Here is a 22,671-nt window from a genome sequence, read left to right on the forward strand (position 1 = left end):
TCGAGTGCAGGCTCCTTAGACACTAGACCCTGAGTCCATCCATGTCCTATGTCGTCCTTTCTACACCGAGCATCCTCCAGGGGGCTTGCAGAGTCCAAGTGCACATAAGATGCATGAGGACGCCCAGTGCTGTAGGTAACATCGTGTCTTTTTTAAACCTAGAAACAGCATTACATCTTAGCCGAATGAGCCACTCGTGGGCTAGCTAGATGATTCAGTGAGTGCAGGGCTCCTGCTGACAAACGTGAAGACCTAAGTTTCATTCCCAGGGTTCACGTGGTGGAGGCAGACAGCCAACTCTCACTCTACGTGTGCACTGGCAGCATGAGTGGACGTGTGCACACACACGCACAATAAATAAATATAAGAAGATGTATACCATGTGGTCCTTTTCTATTTTGAACATGGCACATTTATTTAATAAGGTGCTTTGACTCTCATATATTTGAAAAACAATTAATTCAATGAAGATAGAATAAAACCAAATCGTCCATTAGCCCTCCAGCTCTGCATCTGATCAGGCCTTTGCGAGTTAAAAGGCACTTTTCAGACATGTCTTTCACACTGTGTCGCAGACCCTGACTTGCTCCACATTCAGCATCGTTCAGAAGAAAATCCAAGAGGATTTATAGTAGAAACCTATTAGGGAAGACTCTGAGGTAAACCAAGCTAATTGTGTAGAAAGCCTAAATTTAAATCCAAGACTATTTGCTTCCCAAGTCCCATTATTTCTCAAGGAGTTGCCAGTAAATACATCAGACCCAAATTTAGCCCACAATATTGTTCCTCTATCACCAATGTGGTGTGGAAATGAAGATTCAAAGAGACATACTGTGCAGAGGGGTGGCCCTCCTCTGGTCTCTGGGTGCTCGCTACTCCAGCAGCAGGCAGAAGGCCAATGCAGCCAGATCTCATGCCGCCTGGTTCCAGAAACAGACCGGGGAGACTTGGCGAGGAAGTGGGTGACAGCCAGGCGACTATGCACAGGAAGATCAGAGTTCCCTCCAGACCTCCCTGGACTGGCCAGTGTCAAGGTCACCTGAGCAGAAGGGGCACTGCCTTTCAGTACCCTCAAAGCTTGTTCTCTCTGTCCATTAGACATGCTGTGAGGCGGGAAAGACAGGATTATATTTCACTGTTCCTAGACAGCTGGTCCACTCATTGCCATCTGCCTCGTCCCAAAGGGGACAGGCTCAAATGACAGGACAGAGAAACCCAGTGCATTAAAGGATAAGTATCAGCCTAGACGAACCTTTGAGGAGGGGGTTGACAAGGAATTCAGTCCAAGAGGGGCCAGTGTCTAGGGCCCTGGCACTTAGGCCTACGGGGGCTCTGGGACTTGTCTCCCTAACATGTGGCTTTATGGCTTCAGCCATTGTATGTCACTACCATGGGGCACTCTGTCTAAGAAAGGTCTAGTTGCTGGTAACCAGAACTGATAGAGATGAGCCTTTTCAGCTGACTGGGTCAGACTCTGATGAAGGTCTCACTAGCCTCAGCAGATGCTGTTACCTCAGCAGACGCTGTTAGGAACAGAAGCGGCTTCTGCTGTTGGAACTGCACCGTGAGCCATGAGCCCAAGGGGACAAGCCTTCCAGCTCTGCTTGCTGCCAGGTGGTCAGTTTCATGGCCAGCTGTGGACGTTGTGTAGCTAAGCACTACCCTTTCGTAAGCTGTGTTACAGTTAACACCTCTCCATAGGGTCATATGCATGCCTACAGCTGTTTTCTAGGGACTTGGGAGTGGCTCAAAATGGTTGATACTGCTGACCTGTCGAAGTCACAGGACCAAAGCACATCCAAATGTCAGTGTTTTCTGAATGAGAAGAGACATGAAGTTTGATTACACATATACAGACCACCAATTATTTTTTCAATTTTCCTTACTTGCAGTCACCTTCTCACACCCAGAGCACCCAGCTCTGTTAGCCATAAACACCCTAAACCATATCCCAGAAGAGGAATGGCTGAGGCCTGCTCTCCTGACCCCACACACTTGGCTCCCTCATGAGTAAACTCTTCCTATTCTGAAAAATCCATCATTTCAACAAGCGCACGTCTTTAATTCCAGCACTTAAGAGGCAGAGGCGGGCAGATCTCTGAGTTCGAGTGAGGCCGGCCTGGTTTTACAGAGCGAATTACAGGACAACCAGGACTACATGACAAACAAAATAGAAAAAGAGAGGGGGTTGGAGCTCATCTTTTTAATCCAGGCACGGTGGTGAAGACCTATAATCCCGGCATGGAAAAGGAAGAGACAGAGTGATTGCTTTTGTGTAAGATCAGCCTGGTCTACACAGTGAGTTCCAGGCACTGAGACTAATTGTAAGAATCTATCTAAGAAACAAACAAAACGCTCATTTGTTTCAATGTCTGACATCCTATGTGGTGGGCAAAAATGGGCCTGGATCTGTAACACTTGGGTCCTCCCTACTGATCTTCTAGAACTATCTGCTTGAGAGAGATGGTCAAGCCGCGTGGTCAAGCCGGTATTTGCCACTGAGCCTAATGGTCTGAGTCCATTCTCTAGAATGTACATAGAAGTAGAACTCCTGAGAAATGTCCTCTGGTCTCCATGCACCATGGCATGTGTGTGTACATGTGTACACACACACACACACACACACACACACACTCCAATCAGCTAGTCAATATATTTATAAATAGTTATTAATAATTTATAAATAAAAACCCATCTACCTGCCAAGGGAAACGGTGTAATATAATAGATCTGTTTCCTCCAGGTTGGAAATCACCACCACTACCTGGCAGCTGAGCACCTACAATATCCCACAGGACATCAAGCCTGTGAACATTCCTCCTGGAGGGCGGGGACAGGCTCAGGAGCCTCACGGGACTCACTCAGAAGGCTCCCTTAGATTCCAACTGTGACCAGGTCAGAAGAAGACAATGGACTCGGGTGTGGTTTCCTAGTGGTGAGTCGCCCATCTCCCGTAATTAACCCCAATAAACTCATCGGTCCTGGACTTGGACAGAATCCCTACACTGGTCGCTCTTTATCTGGGGTGAATAAACAAACATTTATTTACCATCTCCCCAGGAAAAGTCACACAACATCAGATTTTACAGGCATTCATGACGCCATTAGCCCTAGGTTGCTGCTGTACCAGCAGGCTCTGAGGTCCACCTAAAATGATGCCAACCTTTCGAAGATGAATAAAGGAAAACTTTGGGGGCAGACTGTATACATGCCAACCAGACCCGAATACCACCCTGGGGTTCCTGCCTTGGAGCACCTTGGAATGGCACATCTGCCCTGGGTGCCACCTCGGCTCCACTGTTCATCTGCCTCAGTCCAGAAGCGGGGTGTTGACCTCGAAAGGTCAAAGGCAAATGCAGAGCAGTGCTTTTCCCACCCCCTTGTTTATTTCTGCTCTGTTATCTCTCTCCCTTAGAGTTCTGCAAACAGACTGCACTAGAGTCCAAGGACTCTGACCTAATTCCTTATCTGCTTTTAATCAGATGAAGCCAAAAGGTAGCTCTTAGCTCTTACCACTGCCCAAGTATTCTGTCAAAGCCCTGGGAAGGGACTGCTAGTCAGTACAGGGCTAGCTCCTTGTGTCTGGGGGTGGGGGTGGGGGAATGGGATGGGAGGGCGGCTGCGTCTCGGGCCTCATCAGGGGTTACAACCCAGAATGTGATGTCACCGATGCTGCCAGAGGAAGCAGTGTTTTCTGTGAGTCACAAGTATGCCTAACTACCTCAGAGTTCTGGGGCTCCAGCTGCTGAAGGAAAGATGACAATCTACTGCTGTCACCAAAGGCAAAAGATAATAAGACAAGGTCCTGCTCACAGGGAGACTTAGTATTTCTAGCAAGGCAGAAATGGCCACGTCACACTTCATACACCTAGAATGTGTCATGATATAGACCACCTCAAAGACCTCAGCCAAATTTAAATGTGTGGGCGGACTGTGGGCAGCTACTTATATTTTACGAGGTGCCACAATTCGGGGTAATGTGAAGTATACTGGAGGATATATTTAAATTGTGTACTTCATGTTGTCAGATGTCAGCATCTGAAGATGCTCATGTCCCTTGTATAAAATGGTGTGCTGTTTGCATATGGTCTTGGGTATTTAGGGTTTACTCTTAACTAAGTCTGAATGAAGAAGGATGTGTCGATATAGGCCTCAAGGAAAAACAGCCACTTACGCAGTGACAGTCCAGGTTTCACCCGGGAGCTCTCTGCTATAACACCTGCTGATCATTACCTGCTGGCACAGACAGGTGCGGTCTACTTATCAACCCAACTGCAAGCCGGTTAATCCTGGAGACACAGCCCCCTCTAGTTCTGTAGACCTTTGTCTGTCCTGTCAGTCACCTGCCTGCCTCCTTATCAACTGGGCAGGTTCTCATTAACTAAACGAAGTCCTTAAGGCAATTCCAGAGGATTGAAAAATCCCAGAAGTATAAGGGGAAAGGCGATATCACAGTAATCTAAACTGGAGTACATTTTAACATGGCTGGAAATTAAAGATTATGGATTTTTAAATTTGAATTTAAATTTTTCATAGAATATATTTTGATCATATTCTTTCCCCTCCCTCAGGTCCTCCCTTATCTCCCTACCCACCCAACTTCATCTCTCTTCCTCTCTCTCTCTCAAGGAAAAACAAAAAAACCAAACTTAACAACCCCCAAAAAAGAGAGGAAGGAAGGAAGGGAAGAAGGGAAGAAAGAAAAATATGAAACAAAACAAAAAGCACAGACACAAAAGGGAGTCCAAACCACCCCAGCATGAGGCCCTGTCCTGGAGTCACTAAGCCCAGTGACATTTCACCAGGGAAAACTGGTTCTCCTTCCCCCACAGGTACCAGCTGCAAACAGCTTCTTGGTTAGGTAGCAATGGGGCTTTGTGGCTCCCCCTTCTCAACACAGGGATTTGGGGTGTGGCTTGAACCAGTTTTTTTGGGTGTGCAGATCTGTGCATGCTCACAGTCTCATGTGTGTCAGTCCTGTGGTGTCTGGACTAGGCTGTTTCCTTGAAGTCATCCACACACTTTAAAGCCGTTGTTTACTCTAAAGATGCCCCCAACTAGATGGGCCAGATTGCTCAGCTAGTAAAAGCATTTGCAGACCTGACAATCTGAGTTCAATTCCCAGATTCAACCATGGAAGAACGAGCTCTGATGACCCTCCCCCCACACACACACACCACAATTTTTTAATTATAAAAAAGATTAGATTAGTTTTTAAATTTTTGACCAATATTACATACTGGACCATTGTATTATCCATCTATTCAAAGGGAAAAAAAATCAGTAAATGAAAAAAAGTTCATACTACAAATGAAAAAACCTCCAAGATTCTCAATTCTAAAGTTGACCTCGTCCTCCAAATTCTCATTATCAGCGTGGTTGAGAAGGCTCACCAAGGAAGGAGCCCATGTCTGCACTCTTTTCATATGAAAATTAAATCACACGACCATTCAGGCAAGTCCACCATGACCAGATAAAACTAAGGGCCTAAGGGACCGCAAACAGGGTCTGTCATCTAGCTCTTCTCAGGGCCAAATACTAAATACTTTAGCTCTCAGTCACTTGACAACTCAACTCTGTCACTGGACTGAGAGTATGTAAACAAACAGGTAGGCCAAGGAGCCAATAAAACTCTTCTTGCAAAAACAGCTGGAAGGGAAATGCGGAAGGATACACACACACACACACACACACACCAATTTTTAATTATAATAAAGATTAGTTTTTAAATTTTTGACCAATATTACATACTGGATCATTGTGTTTTGCCTGCATGCATGTCTGTGTGAGGGTGCCAGATCCCTTGGAACTGGAGTTACAGACAGCCGTGAGCTGGTGTGTGTGTGTGTGTGTGTGTGTGTGTGCGCGCGCGCGCTCACGCACACAACTATTTTTAATTAAAAAAAGGGGGGGACAGCTTCCACTTCAAGCACAGGCATATATCGTGGCCCCAATAGTTAGTGGTAAGTTAACTTTTCCCCTAAAATATAATCTCTCTCCACTAACAGTTTAATAGAGTATCCTTTGAGCTATCAGATCTGAATTGTAAAAGGCTGTTTGCTGGCTCAACACCACTGATTTGAGAACCGAGCTGGGCAGTTTCCACAGGGATCTCTTGGGAGCTGCCAACCATGGGGAGGTCTAGGCTGGGACCCCGTTTCAACCAAAGTTGTCATGTTGTCAGTTTCTTGGTAGGTTTCAGTTTGGGGTGAAAAGTTGCAGAGATAATGAAAAAAAAAAAACCTGAAAACCACAAACATACTCGGAAAGCACTGGCCGGTGACCATCTCCATTACAGGCAGTGTGAAAGCTATTTTAAGGGTGTCAAGACTTGTGAAGAGGGGGCTGGAGAGATGGCTCGGTGGCTGAGAGCAACGGCTGTTCTTCCAGCACCCACACGACAGCTCACAATTGTCTGTAACTCCAGTTCCAGGGGATCTGGCACCCTCACACAGACATACATGCAGGCAAAACACAAATGCACATAAGATAAAAATAAATAATTTTTTAAGAGAGAAAGAATTGTGAAACCCGTGACTGTCCCCTGAGAAGCTCTCGCCGGCCCTTGGCTATGGCTGACATTTTATCCTTCCAGCAGCCCACCCCACACTCTCAGGTACACTTACTACATCTGTGCCTCTGTGATTCTCCCACTTACAGGCTGATTCTGCTCTCGATTTCACTGGTGCCAGTTTTTTTTTGGAACTCACTCTGTAGACCAGAGTGGCTTCGAACTCACAGCGATTCACCTGCCTCTGCCTCCCAAGTGCTGGGATTAAAGGCGTGCGCCACAAGTGCCTGGCTCCCTCCCCCCCACCCCCCATTCCATTTTTAAAATGTATTTCTTTTTAATTTTCTTTTTAAATGTATTTTTTATTGTATGTGGATGTGGGTGTGTGTGTAGGCCTAGAAACTAGAGTTACAGGCAATTAAAAGCTATCAAATAGGTGCTGGGAACCAAACCCAGGGTCCTCTTTAAGATCGGTAAGCATTCTTAATGCAGGCCATTTCTGCAACCCCTGTATCAGTATGTTTATTCCATCTCCTTAAGCCTTGATTTCTACACAGTTACACAAAGAGGGACAAAAGACACCTGGACATGCAGTGGACTGCGTTAGAGCAGTGGCTCTCAGTCATGATCCCTTTGAGGTTAGACAACCCTTTCACCAGGATTACATATCAGATATCCTGCATGTATCAGATATTTACATTATAATTCATAGCAAATTACAATTATGAAGTAGAAACAAAAATAATTTCATGGTGGTCAGCACGACATGAGGAACTGTATCAAAGGGTCACAGCACTAGGAAGGCTGAGACCCAGTGATGTAGAGGAAAGAAACTCCAATGTTAGGGGACTCACACATTTTTTACAGTGAGCCTAGCCGCCCTTTGTAGCAGAAGGAGGCCCAACCTCCATCCACTTCCCAGAGCCGTGGGTTGCACAAACATCCTAGGAAACACAGTCCAGGAAAACAAAGGGCAGACAGTGCCTACCCATGTCTAGGGGTGGCTAAGAGACTTTAGTCACACACAGGGATGGAAGAGGAAGTCACCGCTAAGCTTTCTCATGACTCCAAGGAATGAGTTTCCCAGATACAAAATGCATCCAGAATTAGTGAGAAAGAAAAACATTTGCAAAGGGCAAAGTTAAAAATCCTCCTCGCCCTGACTGCGTGGTTCTTTCTTGCTCCTCTGAAGCCACAGGGCCTGCCTCCTCTTCCTACTACGCTGTAGTAGTGCCTTGGAGCCCCTGGATAGGCTGTTTCCTCAGAGAGCTCACCCTCTCCCATCATTCGATTTCAAAGTGATTGTCACTACCCAACATCATACTTACCTGTTCTCCCCTTAGTAGAATATAAGATCCTTAAACACAGACCCTGCGTTTACTGCTGTGTCTGGATACCAAAAGGAAGAGCTATGTTTTACTGACACGCTCACCACTATGGGCTGATCTGTGTGTGTTCCTTAAGACATTCATGTTAGCATCTTAACTCCCAGTTCTTTAAAATGAGCCCTTATTTGAAAATAATGAAATAGAAATGAGGTCGTAGGGGAGAGTCCTATTCCAATGAGACTATAAAAGAATGACGTATGAAAAGTCGAGACACAGATCTGCACACAGAGACTGTACCCTGCACACTGATGTAAAGACACGGGATGGTACGATATTATCACATCTAGGAGCCCTCAGAAGAAACCAGTCTGTGATCCCAGACCTGGGGCCTACAGAACTCTGGGAGAATACATTCCTGTCGTTAAAACCACCCAGGTCATGGTACTTTATCCAGCAGCCGCAGTGAGCTAATTATATACCCACTGAAATCACAAAAAATGTCTCAAATCCATCTGTGAAGTGCGAGCTTTAAAACCAGGTCTCTACAGCAAAAGTTTCTTACAGATCGTCACAGCTACCGATGCAGAAGATTGCGGCAAAGGGCACGGGCTCTGGATCTGAGCCAATCTCCATCCGTTACCAGCAAGCCACATGGCCTCGGTGCCTTCTATCTCATCCACTATAGGATGGAAACTACTCACCTTGTGAAGAACACAAGCAAAGGCACTCCCTCAGAAGCACGCCGCCCATGCTATGGGCTTCGGACATGGCTTGTTCCACCAACTCCTGGGTTGAAGTGTCACTGCTGATGTAACAGCACTGGACGGGATGGGACCCTCGTGGGAATTATGTCACAGGAGCCCCACTCTCAACGAGAGGATGAAGAGCCATCTCAAAGGGCTGAACGGGTGTCTTAGTTGTTTCTGTTACTGGGATAAAATGGCATGACCAAGGCGACTTACAGAAGGAAGGGCTTATTTGGGCTCAGGGTTTCCAGAGGGATGCGGGTCCACCATGGTGGGGAGGTATGGTGGGGGAGCATAAAGCTGAGAGATCTCACCCTCAACTGCAAGTTCAAAGCGGACAGACAGTAAAGTGGAAGTAAGGTGAGGCTACAGCTACACACTCTCAAAGCTCCCTCCACACTGCTATACACTTTAACCCCACTCCCATGATATACTCCCTCCATCGAGGCTGGATCACCTAACGCCCCCGCCCCAAGCAGCACCTGCAAATGGGAGCCCCGCGTTCACATAACCAAGACTGTGGAGGGCACTCTGCTCAAACCACTGTAATTGGTTGCCTCAGAAAGGGTCATTATAAAGTGAAGGCTCCCTGGTGTACTGTACTTCTGAAACTGCCCTCCTGCCACTCTGCTGTCTGCCGTGAGCTGACAGCACAAGCCCCCGACCCCCCTATCAGCACCACTCTCCCAAACAGGATCCAGAACAAAAGTCTTTCATTTGCTTATTATTAAATCTCAGATATTCTTCTTAGCAACAGAAAACAGGGTAAGACAGTGAATGTTAATTATCAGGCACAGCATCAGCTTCCACAACTGGCTGAAAAGCAGCAGAGTGAACGGCCACCTGCACGTGGAGGGAGGAGAGTGTGCCGCGAGAGTGTCACTCTGAAATGTTTCAGTGTGCACACCTACTAGTTTCTATATAGCCCAAAGATCACTTCCAACAGGTAAGAGATTAAAAACTAGACCACATATTAAACTACTAAAGTGAATAGCATGTGAGGCCGGCGACGTGGCTCAGCAGGAAAGAGGACTTCTGCTCACTCCAAAGACCAGAGTTCAGTTCCCAGCACCCACATCAGGGAGCCCACAACTCTAACTCCAGGAACCCAATGCTCTCCTAGTGACCAGTGCAACAGATGAGAAGTTCCCATAAAGACAGGGACAGACAAATAAAGGAAAGACAGATGAGAACGTCTTGGTCTTCAGGGAAAAGGACGGACGAACGAGCAGACGCTCTGCTCGCTTCGCTTCCCAGTGGTTTTATATCGCTCTGCCCTCAGCCTTCTGCAGCCACAAGCGTCAAAAGAGGTAGGAAGCAGCAGAAACAGAACAAAAGCTGCCCTTTAGAAACTAGGGCAGAGAAGCAGGTAGAGGCAGTGGGGTGAAGGACTGTGTTTCAACATCACCCAGGGATCTGCCAGCAGAGAGGAGGGCACCAGTTCTCCAATTCCCTACATTGTCTATCAGATGGGAACGGCATTCTGGGCATCCCCGGGGTGCCCACAGTCTGCCCTCACCACCTCAGAGACTGCTTGGGTGCTAACTGTCTGTGTGCGGTGCCTTGGCCTCCAACCTCAGGACTTTGTCTCCATCCCAGGGAATCCTGGATCCCAAGCTAGTGGGGTTCAGGAGGTGGGGACGCTGTTTCAACCTTAATCCAAGGAAGTCAGTCCTCAAGTCAGGGCAGCCTTTCCCACGGGGGGGGGGGGGGGGTGCCTGACAGCCCAGCAGGAACGCAACGCACTGGGCAGACCAGGCTCTTCACATGGAGCATGGCTGTGGACGGGTTCAGTTTCTTCTCTCCACGCTGCAAAGTAGCAGCCCAGAGTCATTTATGCCATCCTCTCTCACACAGGCTCAGGGAGCACTGAGGAGGGGACAGAAGAAATTAAGAGCTGGAAAAATGAACGAGACGGGCTGTAAAATGGCATCTTTTGGTTTGGTTTGGTTTGGTTTGGTTTGGTTTGGTTTGGTTTGGTTTGGTTTGGTTTTTCGAGACAGGGTTTCTCTGTGTAGCCCTGACTGTCCTGAAACACACTCTGTAGACCAGGCTGGCCTCGAACTCAGAAATTCACTACCTCTGCGTCCCAAGTGCTGGGAGTAAAATGGCATCTTTAGGGCAAAACACCTTTATCCCAATCACAAACTCAGCAGTTTTAGATACTGCACAAGGCGCACACAAGGTTAGGCTCGGCAACCATCAGACATGGATGAGGGGATACAGAGGGCCCGGCATTCCGTGCTCAACGCTCTGGTAGGATTAGATTCAGGCAGATTCACTGCCTTCGACTATGAAAACCCTGAGGATCCCATTAGGTCTCAAGGGAGAATTCCAATCCAATGGTTACACAAATGGCCCTGATTAAACTATAGGTCACAAAACAAAACCATGAAGTAATGAATTGGAGGGAGGGTAAAGTAAACAGAATATATCATGTATGTATACAAGTGTATGAAACTATCAAACAACAAAATTAGTAAATTAAAAAAAATAATAATTAAATGTTAAGAAATGAATGCTTTGGGGCTAGTGAGATAGCTCCAGTGCGTAAAAGCACTTGCTTGCTGCCAACCTGAATTTAACCCATAATACCTATATGGCAGAAAAAGAGAATTGACTCTAGAGACTGTCCTCTGACCTCCATGTGTGTTCCTTGGCGTTCACGTGTCTCACCTACATACATACATACATAAAAATAAATAGGACAATGTTTAAATGAGTGCTTAACACTAAAAAAAAACACAATACAGGTTAAATTCATCCCCCTCCCAGCTGAATTCCTCCTAACATCTGCTTTATTTAAAAACTCCCAGTTGAGCTAGGCCTCAAAGTGGACACTCACTTGCATAGAAAGCTGAGAAGAGAAGAAAAAAAAAAAAAAACCCAAGGTTCTGGTACTTGTTGACAAACACACTGGAGGCTACGACTGGAGAATTCCTTAAAGATTATGAAAGGGACAGTTTTGCATGCAGAGGACACTCTCCTTTCTGATCACCAAGAAGGTAGGACAATCCTACTTCAAAGACTCTGCTTCCATTCCTACATATAACCCATTCCTTCCAATCCTCTGCCTGGGGAAGCAAAGACACAATGAAACGTGACTGCACACAGCAGTTCACACAGACACACACACACTCACACAGACACTCACACACACACAGACACTCACACACACACACACACTCTCACACACACACACACACACAGACACTCACACACACTCACACACACACACACACTCACACAGACACTGACACATACACACTCACACACTCACACAGACACTCACACACACACACTAACACAGATAATGACACACACACACACTCACACAGACACTCACACACACACACACACATACACTCACACACACACACATACACACACACTCACACACACACCATTAGAAAAAATTAGTGACATTTACCAACTTTATGCACAAAAAGAGCATACTCAATATAATATGACCAAGTATTTTACTATTTATTTTTGCAGATTGTCAAGCCTGGATTAAAACCCAGCCCACAGTCTCAAGTCTTTCCTGCAAGCCCCTGCCATCCCCACTCTTAGAGCTCCTCAGAGTCCCCCAAAGTTTATGTGGCCGTTTGGAAAGAGACCAGAGCGAATAGCTAAGAAGGCCACGTCCCCGAGGGACGTCTAGATGTACCCTTTTGCACCTATTTTCAATATTTTTTCTGGTAAGGTCAACTGAAGCTAGGGGAAAAAAAGAAAATCAGGTAAAAATGAAGCCTGAAGAAACAGAATCACATTCCGTTGGACGAGTGAACAGATAAGATGCGGTGGCTGTAGGAAAGGCTGCGTCCATCACACCCCTCTGGGATGGCTGGCCTGGGTTACCTGGGCCTGGGTAACCATCAAGGGTGTCAGATCTCCTGGATCTGAGTCACACACTGCACAGCCAGTACTAGCAACCTGTGGTCCCAACACACACTTCTGCACGCTGGAAGCTGCTTACAACGAAACACACACGGCTTAGGGAAGGGGGAGCTCAGCTCGTCTTAACTCAGGTCCACAGAAAATCACCCCGAGTTAAGAGCTTTGATAACAAAGACAATAAACTAGGGGGGAAAAAAAAGCTGGGTGTGACTTTTCCTCACCTGATCCATAATTAAACTTGGCAATTATTTGTGCCTGCTGGTATTCATTAGCTACATGGACTGACTCTTAAACTGCACAACCATAAAGTGGCACAGCCAAACCAGCATGCGTAACAATTGCTGATGGAACAACAGGTATCCAGGAGCCCTGCACCCTGATGATCCCTTTCCCCGGTATCCTAGGGACCTGAAGGCTGAGCTGCAGCTCTCCACCCCCTCCAGAACTGAAGGATCTCCTATTTCCCACACAGGTGCAATCAAAGCCAGCAAACAAGCCGCAAGCCTCTTCTGCATACTCGTCAGAACCCTCCCGTGATCCCCAGCTGAGTCACACTGACAGCAGGAGGTCCCAGTGGGTCTGTGGCGAGCCTCTCAAGCAATTAAGAGCTGATTTCATTTATTCTGAGAGAAGCAAGACCGACAGAGGGCAGGAGTCAGGGCAGGAATGTTTACAAGGACAGAGTGGGGGGGGGGGGAGGGGGAAGGCTACAATAAAGCTCTGGAGTAAGCGACTGGCTTCACTGCAAGCGACTAACGTGACACTGCAAACACACATGTGACCGATGGCTTCATCACGCTTGAGCCAGTCCACTTTGGAGGAGTTCCACAGAGCCTGCTTCGGCCACTCATAGACACACACCCTCCCTCATCCCCACCCAGTTTCCAGAGCACTCAAGTAAAGCAAAGCCAATCAGTTTAGAAAAGCATGGGGCGGGGGGAGCGGGGGGGGGGGGCAAATCATCACGGATTATGCTATAAGTACTAGGGAGAATTTTTTCTTTAAATAAAGCCCATGACGACAAGGTAACACATCTGAATTGTATCCAGGCAGTAAGGAAACTACAAGGGCACAGCAGCATCTGTGTACTCAGATGAGATAGGCACACCTTTCCATTCAGCAAGCAGACAGACAGCCTTTCTCAGATATATATACCCATGATCCTCTTCTCTAGCCAGGCTGCACACCACCTACTAGAGCAGCCATTTGTGATGTACTAACTGTACTTTCACTGGGAAAGTGGCTGACGGGTAAAGCGTTTGCTGCACTCGCTGGAGGCCCTGAGTCTGGATCCTCAGCACCACACACAGTTGGGCAGGGTCTATCAAGGAACCCGGTGATCACTGAACAGGGATACAGGCAGAGGCTGGCCTCTGAGAACCAGGGGTCCTCCATCTCTACCTCCTCACCGCTGAGCTGGAAGGTAAACGCCACCACGGCCAGCTTTCAATATGGGAACTGAGATCTGAACTCAGATCCTCAAGCACTTTACCCACTGAGCCACCCGGCCAGTCCCCAGAATATTTGGCCAAATACCTGTACATTGTAGCCCAAATACGTTGACATATAAAATTAACCTTAATATAAATCAATCAATCAATCAGCCGGGCAGTGGTCCTCAATAAGCTTGGCATTAGTCCTCAGTGTTTTGAATGTATACAGGGTCAACTGGTTGGTTGCTTTGTTTGTTTTTAAAATAAGACTTTTAAGACACATTTGTAGTTTTAGTTTCTTCTCAACTCCATCTGCCTTCTGTACCCGGAGGTAGAATCTTACCAGCAGATTGTCTTGAGCCCACCTGCCGACTAAGAAGAGCCTTCCTCACACACACTAACCCACAGAGGCCTGGCCCTCTGCTTCAGGGACAGGACACAACGGCTATGGAGGAAGCCGGCCAGTTTCTGCCCAGCTGGTCCTGCCTACATCACAGAGCTGCTGGTGTTTGTAAGTACATTTACCACTTCCACAAACCTTCCCTCCTGCAGCTTCAGACGGAAGTCAATGAGGACAGAGCCTCAAAAACAGCCCCACAGCAATGGCGGCCCTTGCCTTCTAATCCCAGCAGGTTCGGCAGCCTAAAGCAGGAGGTTATCAAGCCTGAGACAAGCTTGAGAGATTTCCAGGCCAGCCTGGACAATGGAAAAAGACAGACTCCTAAACAAAAAATAAAATAAAATAAAATAAAATAAAATAAAATAAAATAAAATAAAATAAAATAACAAAAGGCAAAGGCTACTGAGATGGCCCAGCAGGTAAGAGTGCTCACTGGCAAATCTGACGACTTGAGTTTAGGCCCTGAGACTTACATACGCAAAGGCCTGGAGACTAAAGAATAGATAGCTGCCAAAGACTAGGAACGTGCTAAATGTCACTACACAGAACATTCAGCGTTGAAAATGCCCTGGGAGACTGTGTGCCTGCAAGCATAAGGCCCTGAGTTCCGTCTCCTGAACCAATGGAAGCAGGGGCAAGCATGGCCTGGCGAGCTGGCTCACAGGTGAAGGTGCTTGCCGCCAAACCTGAGTTCAATCCCCAAACCCACTCCAACAAGCTGTCCCGTGACTTCCACAAGCGTTCTGTTTTAAGGGACATAAAACATCCAGGTGTAAGGGCGCATGCTCATGACATCAGCACTCAGGAAGCAGAGGGCGGAGGGGACTAACTCCTACAAATTGTCCTCCCCATATGCACATACAGTGTCCTCCCCCCCAAAAAAAAGATAAAGAAAAGAATATAAGCCAGGGGTGGGGGCAGATGTTTGTAATCCCTGCACTGAGTGGGGACAGGGCTTGTGAGCCACCAGTCTAGTCTACTTAGTTCCAGGTCAGTGAGAGATTATGTTTAAAAAACCAAGGTAGACATACCTGAAGGATACCACCTGGGGTTGTCTTTAGCTTCCACATGCATACTCAAACAAATTACATACACACAAACACATTGTATATATTTCAAAAGAGAGAAGATAATTAAATGGTAAGTGCTGTTATGTGTATTTTACAGGAACGGAGGGAGGGAGGGAGGGAGGGAGGAAGGAAGCAAGGAAGGAAGGAAGGAAGGAAGGAAAAAGGCAAGGTGGTCTATGTCTCAGCCTGTCCAGGTAAGTCTTGGTTTATATTTTTGGCTAGATATTAGCAAACATCTCCTTTCCTCCTAGTTAGACTTGGTGACTGTGACCCAAACTTGAAAACAAACAGTACAGTCACTCTAAAGTTGAATAGGTGTTGCCTAATTAGAGCATGGTGACAATACATCTCTCACCCTCCCAGCTGTGTGTGATCTTCCACATTAAGCATGCTACAGTGTGTCCAATGATGTCCCTGCCCTCTGCTATCATCTAATTGCCAGTTTACTGCCTCAGCTCTGCTGGTTAACATGGCTCGCACAGATGTGTAAAACAAAAAATGCGGGGTATGCTAATCCTGACATCCGGAAACAGCTATACTTTTTAAAATAAGCAGATTGTGACCTGGTATGGTTCGGTGGACTGTACTATCCAGAATATGCCATAGCACCAGGGGCATGTCACCCCAATAGCCCCACAATCACCTAAGAACTTACCACCCTAATTGCACTGTATAGGGTGTGTCCATGTAAACACACAGACTCTACTGTCTACTTGACAGCATTAAGTCAAGATTTACACAGGCAATTTTGGCTTTAACCAGAAAGTAGACCAGGTTTTCCCAAACTTACCGGAAGGACCAGAAGGGTGTTTCTAGTCGGACAGGTTTCTGGGTTACACAGCCCTGGGCAGGGACCGCAGTTATCCCTCCCCTTTCCTCCAACCCTTTGAGATGATTCAGTTTCCTGAGCTTTTAGCTTTCCTGCTGAAAGTCCCCCTCCCCGAGCTTCAGGAGAACTCAATACTTGTCAGGACAGCATGCCACACGCACACTGCTCAGCACACAGCACAGTACTTCATAAATACTGCTACCCAGAAAACAGGGCGGGGCCCCTGGCACCTCGGCTCCTGTGCTTTCCGGATCCCTCATCAGGTCACCTAGATCCGAACAGTTGCTAGCAAAGTAAAATGCAGAACTGAGGCATTTGGGACCAAGGGCTTGGCTCAGACTTAGAGCAATTGGCTAGTGCCCTAGGTTGAACCCCAACACTTCAAAAAAGCCAACAAAAAAGAATGCCTTCAGAGACTGATTATTCGAATCCCCCATAAAAAGCATTTGGAAGAACCCAGAATTATCTGGAGAACAGCTTAAACGTCCCCCTGTGGTTTTGTGACTTGTGGTTGGTGTGACTTGCGGCCCTATCTCCAACACTAGGCAATGCTCTGCCATGTGCAGGCAATCAGGTGTCCCTGAAAGGATGAGGTTTGCCCAACTCTGGAGACCTGCTGGGGCAAGTAATGCAGAGCCCGACTGGAAAACCCAAGTCTCCGGGCACTCCAGGGATCCTCCACGAGCCTGGTCTGCGATCAGGTCAGCCCTTTCTTTCTCTGCAAATATCCCAATCAACTATACTCTGCTGTTTCTTTCTGGATCAAGGACATGATAGCCTGAACATAGGATCCAACACTAGAAATAGCCCCTAAGGAAGGCCAGACACTATTTTAAACCTTACAGAAACTGTGTGCCATGCCTGCTAACAGGGTGCCAGAACCTAGCCCTCTTGCTATGATTATGATTTTGTCTTTAACATTTAAAATAAAAAAAACCCTAATACTATTTAGCTAGCTGTTCCCCTGGGGTTTGGGCCAATGTGGTTTCTACAGGATTATTCCATGCACACAAGCATCTGGTAACCATGTGGCACCTGTTGATGTGTAAATACTACCTGGGTGACAAGTTGGCAGGTTCCTATCATGACAACTGCATACATTTTTGATCATGTGGTTACTCATCTGCCAAAAACGTAAGCAGAGAATTTCTGTCCTCCGACTATGCCTTTAAAGGCATTAAGGAGAATGCTCTGACATTTAACATGAATTCTCTTAATCGAAAGTGTCAAATCTGAACTGGGGACATGGCACAGTGGCCAAACAGCTGCCTAGCAAGTTCAAGATCCTGGACTTATTCCCAGCCCTGCAGAATTAAGTACCCAGTCCTCAGAGAGCTGTTGGCGGGGCTTGGCAAATGTCGAGCAGCATCGGTCACCATGGAAAACCATAATGCTGAGACACACTTCCTGAAATGTGGCCGCCGGCCTCCCACCAAGCATGGCACTTCTTTCACTCGTGAAAATGCCTTTCCTCTGCTGGCTTCAACACGTTTCTGCTCATGCTCTCTGAAACCCGATCTAAGTCTGAATTTAGGCACTGGTGGTGTCCGTTCCTCCCAAGTATTACGTCTTGGGACTCTTAAAGCCCAGATTCAAATCCTGGCTTTAAACGTAACAGGTATGTGCTCTTGAGTAAGTTGCTTAAAATGGAAGCAATAACTGTGCTTACTTACCGAGTTGTTACCAGGGCATCCTAACATTGGCGCGCACACACAAACACACAAAAGAGGAGCCTAGCGCTAAGCACTGCTTTCAGTATTATGTTCAAGAAAATCAGTATCGTTACTATTGCTTTTACAAATGAATGAATCGGGTGCATCAACAGTAAATCACTAGCAATTATTAAGCTCCTTAGAACTAAGTAGTATATGAAGTAGAAGTAGTTTAGTGAGCAAGAGCATAAGGATTGTGATTTACTGACATGAGCAGGAGACTATTCGCTACTTCTCAGTCAAACGTGAAGCGTTTCTCAGCATCATTCAAAGGATCATTTTTCACCGCTTGCAGGGCTGTCAGCGCGTCGTTTCTCCTGCTCCGTGTCTGGTTTCCACTAGCGCTTGAGAGCTTGCATAAATAAAAGCAAGCAAATTCTGTCTGTGAGATGCAAACGATGTTACTTTTCACACTTTTTGACACTTCAAGTTAAATCTGGAGCCTCTCCTTCATAGTGTGTCCTCTTCTGCGTCCTTTTCCATCTGGAGTAAAGTCCCCTCAGCAGGAGGGTAAAGGAAGCCTCTAACAGCGCCAGATTTAATGCAGAGACTGTAGCTAGCGCACACACACTTCTGAAATCATTTCCCATTATTCAGAGAATCCTAAGTACCAATGTTCCCGAGTCTTTGGTGCTGCCGTTACTCAAGGACAAACAGTTCAGTTCCTTCAATATATTGCTTGAGCTTCCAAACAATACATTCAGAATTGCCTAGCATTCCTTGTATTAGGTGGAATTTCTTTCTTTCAAAACCCAAATCCTGTTTTATTAAATAAAATCTGTACCAATGTTATCCTCTTCAAGCACAGTAATAAGTATAGAATTTTTCAGACTTAAAATACCAGCATTCCAGCTTGCTAGCTTCATCTTCATAAAGAACAATGGTTAGTCCACTGTGCGATCATTCTGCACAAAGTGGTAACAGTAAGTCCTAGTGGCTCCATTCCATATATCCTTATGCAGCAGTAATGTGCTAACATTTTGCTTAGCCGGCAAGTTTTCTAATATGAGTTCCTTTAAAAATCTGGCTATTTCATATGAAAATGTAGATTTCTCAGTTTTACTTTAAAAAGCAAAAGTTCCAACATTTTAGGCCCCACACACTCAGCATGGCAAGCAGCTGTCTGGATCTTAGCAACTGTGCCCATAGAGGCAGCATGAGTTCCTAATAGCATTCAGGATGCTGGGTGGGGAGTTGGGGGGAACCCCACCATTCACTAAAATTACAACCTATTCCCTGGTGAGATCTCAGATGCAACCTCCATTCTACCTTGAAATGTTCTTCTAGTTTCCACTTAAATTGTTTTATTTTATTTAGTTTTATATGTATGAGTATTCTGCCTGCATGTATGTATGTGCACCATGTGGGTGCCCGGTGCCCATGGAGGCCAGAGGCGGACATCAGAGCCCTTGAAACTACAGTTACAAATAGTTGTGAGCCACCATGTGTGTGCTGGAAACAGAACCTGAGTCCTCTAGAAGAGAAGCCAAACACTGAGCCTTCTTTCTACACCCCCAGTTTCTATTTTAAATATATATGCTATATCCCAGCAATTCCTGAGAAAAACAGGGAAGGTCCTACAAATCTATCTAGACACCAACTGCAGTATAGCTTCTAATAGCCAAAAAAGGATTACCCTCAATAGCAATATGGACCACTGAATAAACAGTAGTAAATTCATACAACAGAATACCAGACAGTCTCCAAACGCAATAAGGAGGAAAAAAAAGTAAGCATATAGAAATGGAAATGTATCTACAACACACTAAGAAGAACAAAAAACAAGGTGCAGAGGACAGTCCAATCTGTGAGAAATGAATAATTTATATGACTTCATTTCACTTTTTAAAAGAAAATACAAGCTTCTTAAATTAGGCATATATTACTTTTATATTTTTTTCAAAAAGGGAAGCCCTGTGAATGAATAGATATTTTAATTTTCTCTGTTTTCTCGGTTTCTCTGTGTAGCCCTGTCTCCAAGAGTAAAGCTCAATACATTTCTTGAACAAGACTAAATGAACAAACCCCTCTGGGTGGACATCCATACAGGGCTCACTTCGAAAGCTGCACTTGGGGAGAGTGTTCTGCGGCTCCTATGGCCTCCTGGATTGTCATTTCAAAAGCAGAGACACTCAGAAGACAGAGACAAGAACTCCCCCTAGGAGAGCTGCAGGATTCAGCTGCAAACACCCTCCAAGTGAAGTGGTTCCCAACCTTCCTAAGGCCGCGGCCCTCTAATACACTTCTTCATGCTGTGGTGAACATCCAACCATAAAGTTATTTCATTGCTACTTCCTAAGTGTAACTTTGTTGCTGTTGTACACTGTAATGTGAATATCTATGTTTTCTGATAATCTTAGATGACCCCTGTTAAGGAGTTGTTTGACACCCCCCACCCCCAAAAATGGGGTTTCGACCCACAGGTTGAGAACCTCCGCCCTAAGTGAGATGCTAAATACCAACAGAAAGCTCTGGGCCATCAGAACCAGAGAAACGCCATCTTTCCCCATTCCAATTCTAACCAAAAGCAATCAAATCACACCAGAACCAAAACACCAAAACATGTGAACTTCTAAAGTTACTCCTAAAAGCTAGGCAGGATGCTACAAAGGCACACACACCAATAGTTCAGGTCCTGCTGACTCAGAACTCGTGGAAATGCAAACTGCCCTTCGAATTTCAATCTCAACTATCTAACCATGGTTTGTTAAACCATTGGGAAAATAAGAGATAAATGATGTAAGATATCAAGCCATCCTTCTCATTGCCATTCAAGGGCATTCATTACAGTCAACATGTAATGTGTAACTGTTAAGATAAAAGTTCAAAATGGGGCTGGAGAGATGGCTCAGCAGTTAAGAGCACTTCCAGGTCCTGAGTTCAATTCCCAGCAAACACATGGTGGCTCACAACCATCTGTAATGAGATCCAATGCCCTCTTCTGGTGTGTCTGAAGACAGCAACAGTGTACCCACATACATGAAATAAATAAAAATAAATCTTTAAAAAAAACAAAAACTTCAAAATGAGTCTTACCAGGCTATCAAGCAAATCTATCAGGATTAACCCTAATTAACCAGTATTAATGCATACTACTAAAATATGTCCTTCATTTCACATAACTCAGCCTCCTATAGGGAGCCTTCCACTCCTATAGGCTGAGTCCCTACTACCAAGCAGGATGAAGCAGAAAGACTTCTTGATAGCCCTGGACCACACCACCTGGCTGTATAGTCATGCTCCCGTCTTTCTTTCCAGCTGGTCTCCCTGCAATTACCATTTCTTTTTACTTATCGTGTGTACATACACCAGGGGTTAACAGTAGATCCTTAGATGCTTGCCACCTTGGCTCTGTGTATACGTATGTGAGTGAACATAGGTGCACACTCACATATGTGCCATAGTGTGTGTGTGTGTGTGTGTGTGTGTGTGTGTGTGTGTGTAAGTCAGAGGACAACCTCCAGCATCAGTCCTTGCTTCTACCTTGTTTGAAACAAGGTCTTTCCTACTGTTCGTTGCTGTGTATTTCCAGGCCAGCAGGCTTGCGAGCTTCTGGCAATTCTGTCTCTGCTGTCATCTCCCAGCAGGGGCATGCTAGGATGACAGATTCATGTGACTTCTACATAGGCTCTGCGGGTCCCAACCTAGGTCAACAGCCTTGCATAGCAAGCGCTTTACCACGGAGCCATCTCTCCAGTCTTCCACCCTATCTTTTGAGACAGGACCTCTCAATGAACCCGGAGTTCACGGATTCGGCTGGACTGGATGACCCAGTGATCCTCCTGTGTCTCAGCCTCCTCCTCAGCACTGAGATTACAGGCAAGTGCTGCCATGCCCAGCTTTTTTATGTGAGCTCTTGGGTATCAAGCTTGGGTCCTCACCCTTGCACAACAGACACTGTGCTGACAGTCAACCCCGGCCCCAGCCCTGTAATAGCCATTTCTGGGCATAGTAAGCTGTTCATAGTAAGGTGTCAGAAGGGGATTTACCTCTGAGTCTTTGGTCTGCTGATTACGAATGACTATCAAATTATACAAGATCCTATCGTCATCCGCCTCTGTGTGGGACACGTCATGAGGCATGCTCCATAAATTCTTCTCATCATCCCTCTCCAGAGTCGCTCCAAAGGAGGAATACGGATTGTTACCACTGTGAAAGAAAGAAAGAGTAAGGATTTTGTTATAGGTATATATTATATACCATATATGTTATATACTGTATATGTAAATCTTACAATATAAATAAAAACATGTAACTTATCTATAACAAAAAGGTCTAAGTTATTTTTAATAACTAAACATAAACACAACAAATAACAAACTTACTTACTTAATTAATTAATTAATCACTTTAAAAATAGCCAAAAAGGGGGCTGGTGAGATGGCTCAGTGGTTAAGAGTGCCAACTGCTCTTCCAAAGGTCCCGAGTTCAAATCCCAGCAACCACATGGTGGCTCACAACCATCCGTAACAAAATCTGATGCCCTCTTCTGGAGTAACTGAAGACAGCTACAGTGTACTTACAAATAAGAAAGAAAGAAAGAAAGAAAGAAAGAAAGAAAGAAAGAAAGAAAGAAAGAAAGAAAGAAAGAAAGAAAGAAAATAGCCAAAAAGGGATGGCAAGATGGGTGTCTAGCAACACACACACACACATACACAAACAAGCCTGGGTCTGGGAAAATGACTCAGTAGTTAGGGGCACTGGCTGCTCTTCCAGAGAACCCAGGGTGCAGGTCACATGGC

At 45.9% G+C, this 22,671-nt stretch overlaps 1 protein-coding gene across 3 annotated transcripts in view; it reads right to left on the bottom strand.

Annotated features, from left to right (window-relative positions):
- The window catches only part of Mreg (melanoregulin), a 53,082-nt gene that overhangs the window by 10,892 nt on the left and 19,519 nt on the right, over window positions 1–22,671 (bottom strand). For all 3 annotated transcript variants that reach the window (NM_001357488.1, NM_001005423.2, XM_006496111.2), the window contains one exon: window positions 21,919–22,078. In NM_001357488.1, coding sequence (NP_001344417.1) covers window positions 21,919–22,078 — 160 coding nt within the window. The remainder of the gene's footprint in view (window positions 1–21,918; window positions 22,079–22,671) is intronic.

The sequence above is a fragment of the Mus musculus genome, chromosome 1 (genome assembly GCF_000001635.26).
Source record: "Mus musculus strain C57BL/6J chromosome 1, GRCm38.p6 C57BL/6J".
NCBI lineage: Eukaryota > Metazoa > Chordata > Mammalia > Rodentia > Muridae > Mus > Mus musculus.